Source organism: Arachis duranensis, chromosome 1 (assembly GCF_000817695.3).
Source record: "Arachis duranensis cultivar V14167 chromosome 1, aradu.V14167.gnm2.J7QH, whole genome shotgun sequence".
In the NCBI taxonomy this organism is placed as follows: Eukaryota; Viridiplantae; Streptophyta; class Magnoliopsida; order Fabales; family Fabaceae; genus Arachis; species Arachis duranensis.
In genome coordinates, this window is record NC_029772.3 from 76,645,270 (window position 1) to 76,651,120 (window position 5,851).

At 37.1% G+C, this 5,851-nt stretch overlaps 2 protein-coding genes across 2 annotated transcripts in view; one reads left to right on the plus strand and one right to left on the minus strand.

The window, feature by feature from the left end:
• LOC107492068 (uncharacterized) lies at window positions 1-1,005 on the minus strand. The gene is made up of 2 exons (XM_016113040.1): window positions 664-1,005; window positions 1-543 (listed from the first exon to the last, which is right to left on the minus strand). The coding sequence occupies exons 1-2, from the start codon at window positions 1,003-1,005 to the stop codon at window positions 1-3; spliced, it is 885 nt and encodes a 294-aa protein (XP_015968526.1).
• A 2,638-nt stretch (window positions 1,006-3,643) lies between these two features.
• The window catches only part of LOC107491749 (probable inactive poly [ADP-ribose] polymerase SRO5), a 3,035-nt gene continuing 827 nt past the window's right edge, over window positions 3,644-5,851 (plus strand). The window contains exons 1-4 of the mRNA XM_016112672.3: window positions 3,644-4,494; window positions 4,606-4,847; window positions 4,986-5,119; window positions 5,209-5,304. Of these exons, the coding sequence (XP_015968158.1) occupies window positions 4,022-4,494; window positions 4,606-4,847; window positions 4,986-5,119; window positions 5,209-5,304 (945 nt within the window). The 5' untranslated portion in view covers window positions 3,644-4,021. The remainder of the gene's footprint in view (window positions 4,495-4,605; window positions 4,848-4,985; window positions 5,120-5,208; window positions 5,305-5,851) is intronic.

Below are 5,851 nucleotides of genomic sequence, written 5' to 3' on the forward strand. Positions count from 1 at the left end.
TTACTGAACCAAGAAATCTAGCAAGCCATCTCCCGTTCTAGGATAGACAGATCTCACATGTGACTCAAAATCATCAAGAGCCACATCGAAATCATAAGACATGCCAACCATGTTCACCCCCAAGCAAGGTTCAAAATAACTAGCATCGACTTTGAAGGGATCAACATCAACCTTCATTTCCTTCTTGCCATCATCAAATTTCAATCGTCCTTCCATGATTGCTTCTTGAATCAAATCCCTAAAACGGACACAACTGTTAGTCGAATGACTTGTTGCTTGATGAAATTTACAGTAAGGCTTTCCTTTTAAATCTTTTACGGAAAGTAAAGTTCTCCCCTCAGGCAAAACTAATTGTTTATCTTTAAACAACGCATCAAAAATATGATCAGATTTCGAGATATCAAAACTATATTTCTTCCCACTTTTAAGTTTTGAATCATTCGACTTTTCACTACTAGGAAGTTTTTTCAGTAAAGAGCAAACATATGGAGGACCTTTCTTAAGTTCAGCCAAATCGACTTCTGTTTCGAAATCAAATTCCTCCTATGAGGATTCCATGGTTACATAGGCAACCTTTTCTTTTCGAGTAAATGGTTTACACTTCGACCTTTGTTCATTTCTATATTTTTCTTTCTCCTTTTTCATAATCTCGGTCTGCCGAACCTTTTTAGCCAAATGAGCCAGATCAGGAATATGCACATTAAGCAATTTCCAGCGCATATAGAACCCCAACCCCATGGTTGCTATTTTCACTATTTCACTCCCAGGTAATGTCACGTGGCATCTACTTCTACCATTTTTGAAACGTATTAAATAATCGTCGATGGTCTCACCATATTCATGTTTCAAAGCCACTAGGTCAGTAACTGCTACGTTCATTTCCCCTCGATAAAACTGAGTGTGAAAAGCAGTTTCTAACTGATTCCATGTTGTGATCGAATTCGGTCTAAGATTTGAAAACCAAGTAAATGCATTCTTCGTCAATGACGAAGGAAAAAATTTCATTTTCAAATTTTCATCATTAACTAGATTCCCGATCTCGACCAAATAACGAGCAACATGTTCAGTAGTTGATTCTCCAACTTCTCCAGCAAATTTTGTAGTTATTTTTGGATTTTTCACCCCTTTGGTACTTCAGCCATTTGAACTACTTGGGGAAAAGCAGACACAAAATGTGGTTGATTCATAAAACTAACATTCAGTCAACCCGATTTAAAACCTCTTCTACAATTCTAGTGACCTGATAGCGATCACCACGCAATCCGGCTACAACATCATCAGCATTTTGACCTCGGAGAACCACGCGAGGATTTTGTCGATTTGGAATATCGTTTTCATTTTGAAAAATATTTTCCATCCCCTCGTTATTTCCCCGGGCATTATGCCTCTCACCTTCATCATAATCGACGATTCGAGCAATCCGCTTGACTTGTCTAGCAAGACGCTCGAATCTCGATTCATGATCAGCCATCATGCGATTCATAATTGTAGTCATTTGCTGAGTTAATAAATTGACCAAGTCATGGTGACTTTTCTCCACTTGTTGTCGATATACTGCCATTGAATTCGCAGCATTCGAAGTGGAGCCCACATGATAATCGCGAGAATACTCGGAGTGTTGTTGTGGGTTTTGAACATTATTCACTCCATTTACATTTCCAAAACTGACAGGCGGTATAAAACCACCCACCGGTGGGGTATAACCAAGAGGAAGACCATAAGGGGGCCAACCAGCGGTTAATGGAGGTTGATATGGTGGCACAAGACCACGTGGACGAGTATTACGTCCAACATTCCCAGTTTGAATAGTCGTAACGATTATACTTTTAGTTCCAATTGCTCCTTCCGACCGTGAAGATACATCAGCTTGTTGCATGGATACTGGTATGCTATCATTGGTGGATGAACCACCATTCACATTTGATAATTCATCAGCTATGTGAATGATTTTTTCACTTCGTAATCGCATACACTAAAAATTACTGGAAAAATATTTATTTGACACACTTCGATTTAAAAACTGTTCCATTGGGCGTGCCAATTTGTTTTGTTGATTTTTAGCAACTTGATTGTGGTTCGATATCTAGTGGTCTGGGAGCAAAACCTACTCCTCCGTGCAAGTACCAGTTTTTTAGAAGTGCATCAAAGCGTCTTCGATTAGACAAATGTTGAAAATAAAAATAAAAAAATTTGTAAATTGATAAATAAAACTTAGAAATTAAAGTTTTCGAAAACTAAATACATGGTAAATTAAAAGGTTTGCATCATAATTAAAAGAAAACAATAAAAATGCCTTTAATTAAATCAAAGGACTCTTAACATGAGCGATAAAATGCAGAAGGATAAATTAAACATAGAAAGTAAAGAACACTTAGTAAATAAGATTAATTGAAATGTTAAATTTATAGAAAAATAAATTGAAAGAAAGAAGAAGGTGGAAGGAACCCTACAGAAAATGTAACTCGAGTGTAAATTCAGGAATTCCCTAGGATATGAGAGTGCTAGAGTATTTTTTTTCTGAGTAAAAGTTTCAACAACCCTTATTCCCTAACACTTCCTAGTATTTATAGGCTATCTTAGATAACGGTCAATTAAATCACAATTAATTACAATTAAATAAAATTACAAATTTTGAAATGCAATCCCTCTTGGTAACCGTTCCTGCTGCGTGATTGTAGATATTTCCCATGTTTTTCTCGTGTGATAGAAGCCACTAACCTTCTCGTTTCCACAACTATTCGACCAGCTCTTCAAAGGCCTTACTCGATTTTTCGAATCGAGTCTCCTACTCGATTTAACTTACTCGATCAACAAAACAATCGAAACCCAAATCCACGCTGATTACTTTCAATCTTCATACTCGTACACGTGTCTTCTCGAAAAACCACACTTGACTTATTTCGATTCAACTTAATCTTATCAAAAATATTTTCGATCAACACTTATAATAATAGTGTGTAATGTAGTATAAGAGATTTTTCAATTACTATATAAACAATACTATAGGATTATTATAATCTATTATCTTTGATTAATAACTAATTATTAATATTTAAAAATATAAATAAAAAGTATAATACTAAATTATTAGACTATTAACTAAAAATATTAGCTAAAATAAATTAAAATTACTAGTCGCACACCTTTGATACCTCTTAATTTTTTTTCCCGATGCTTCTTTAATAGATATTTTGATAAATAATATCATCTTTTCATGTAAACTTATTCCTAAGCCTTCAACAAATACACGTACTTAAACACGGAACACACAAATAATTCCTCCCAAAACAAAATAGACATACACAGTTTCACAATGTTCAATATTGACCTATCGAGATAGTTACAGAAAGCATTCAATGGTGCTGCGTCCACACGATAGACATGCCATGTAATAAATTAAATTTCACAAAATTGAGCACAAAAAAAAAGTTTACATAATTAAAGCATAGCCCCCACGATGCCACAATTATTTAGAAATTAAAATAGAACAAGTGCAGCACAAGTTATAAAGTCCATCTAAACTTTGACCTTTGCCTTATTGCCCAAGTATGCAAACGAACTAACCCGTTAAGAAAGGGCAAAATCGTAAATTGAATATGAAAGACGGTTTTGAAATAATGAAAGACCTCTCCATGTGAGACCCAATCTGCATCACGAAAACAGTTAGCGCCCGCAAAAGTCAGCAAAAATAAAAACACCGCCTCATTACCAAAAAAAAAAAGTTCCCTTCTTATGGCGGTTTTCCCTTGTTGCTTTAAAACACTTGACATCTCTGATTCTTTCTTCTCTGCTGACTCTGCAAACAAATTCGTGTTTGTCACTGAAGCCGTTACCGTTTTGATTTTCCTCGCTTTTTCTTTCCTCCCAAGTTTTTCATCAAACATGAACTTATACTAATTCTTCAATACACAAACACAATTACTTAACGTTCTTTGCTGTTAGTTTTCTTTCTCTCTCATCTTATATACACAAATAATTGTATACAATTCTTTTGTTCTCTTTCTTTCTAATTCTTTGCATAATGGAGAGACGGACTTACGATGACTCCGCGAATTTGGCGTCGGAGATCTCAATTTCAGATTACGCCAGCGGCGACGAAGACTCCTCGGTTTCAGATTGCGAGAGCAGCGTCTCCGGTGATGCACGCAACATGTTCGATGAAAGGTTCGTGAGACTCTCCGAAGGAGACAAGGCTCGCGACCTCGTTCAGACCAGATTAGTTAAGGGACTAGCATCGTGCGGGTTGAAATCCAACGTCGTTTCGGTTCACAGAAATGCGTGGCGTTCTGTAATGGCGAAGGCGCGTGTTCAGTGCTTCCAGATCTTCGCGCGTGCCGTTGCGAAATTGCGTGGCGGCGATCCCAACGTGAAGTATGCATGGTATGGTGCTTCGAGCAAGGAAGAGGTTGAAGACATTATTGAGCACGGTTTCGGTGGGAAGATGCCTCTCCGTGACGGACTTCGTCTTTCGCCGGATGATTCTCCTCTCAAAAGGCACGCGCAAAATTCTTGATCCTTTTCAATTATTATTATTATTATTATTATTATTATTATTAGTTGCTGATCTTGATTTTTGTGAATAATTGAATTTGATTGGATAAACAGTGTGAAAAGCTGTGGCGTTGACAAAGATGGTGTGAGGCATGTGATTCTGTGCCGCGTTATCTTGGGGAGAGTGGAGATGGTGCCACGTGGCTCCGATCCATGCGGTTCAAGTTCGGAAGATTATGATTCCGGTATGGACGGCAGCTTCTCATCTCCCGAGGGGTACGTCATTTGGAGTCAACGGGTCAACACGCATGTCTTGCCTGAATTCGTTATAAGCTTTAAACTTCATCCCTCAAAAGGTTGGTGCATTCTGTTTGCATTAATATTGTTACTGTTTTATTCGCTAATTCAGTTATTTTGCTATGAACTAGAAGTAATAGTAATATACTCTAGTAATAATGTTGCATGTGCTTGATCTTTTCGTGATTTTGTTGTAGGTAATGTGAGGATTGAAGAGCCTTTGAAACCTTCTTCCCCTTGGATGCCATTCCCCGCTCTGATTTCTGTGCTTTCTAAGATTTTGCCTTCCTCTGATATTGCCTTGATTTCCAAGTTTCACAAAGATTATAAAGTGAGTGCTTCATAACTTGTGTCCAGAGTTTCGACATTGATATTCTTTTTTTAACTTGGACCGGGTCTGCGTTTCCTATGTCTTAACAGGAAAATAAAATTTCACGGCATCAATTGATACAGAAAGTAAGAGTAATAGTAGGAGACAAACTGCTCGTTGCGGCCATCAAATCTTTTAGGGAGAAGGTACATTTAATATTTTTCTGGTGATTTTGATTATAAATTTAGTCTAATGATGTGTTCCTTGCACTTGGGATTTTCTGTAAAGTTACAAGCACAACACTCTAGTACTGCAGTTCAAGTCGATAAGACTATATCATGGTTCACAGACGATGCTATGCTATATTGAATTAGGCAAAGATTGCTTTGCACTGTATGAATTTGAATGGCATTTGAGCATTGGTGAATGTTTAGCATTACCCGACATTCTGAAGTATTAAGAACTAGTGGCATGTAAATTGGGGAAATGAAATCACCTACCCTCAAGTTAAAGATATTGGGGTCTTAAATTGCTGGAGCAGCAAAACTGGCTGAAGACACAGTAATATGTGTTTCCTGCTCAGCATAGAATCTCTTCCCCCTCCCCCTTCTCTCCCAAGTGCTTCTGTTGAAGTCGATATTATTTATGGTCATGACTGAAATGAAGAGGGTATCCAGTTTTTACCTGGTATTGTATTTGGAAATAAAGAAAAAGGTAACATAAAATTCATTTAATTTTGAACTCTTACCCACA

What these genes read in the sequence shown, in the direction of transcription:
- LOC107492068 (XM_016113040.1), bottom strand. Translation starts at nt 1,005, where the DNA reads ATGAAATTTTTTCCTTCGTCATTGACGAAGAATGCATTTACTTGGTTT. An exon ending in TGGCTCATTTGGCTAAAAAG is followed by an intron (nt 544 to 663) that starts GTTCGGCAGACC and finishes GAATCCTCATAG; the next exon opens with GAGGAATTTGATTTCGAAAC.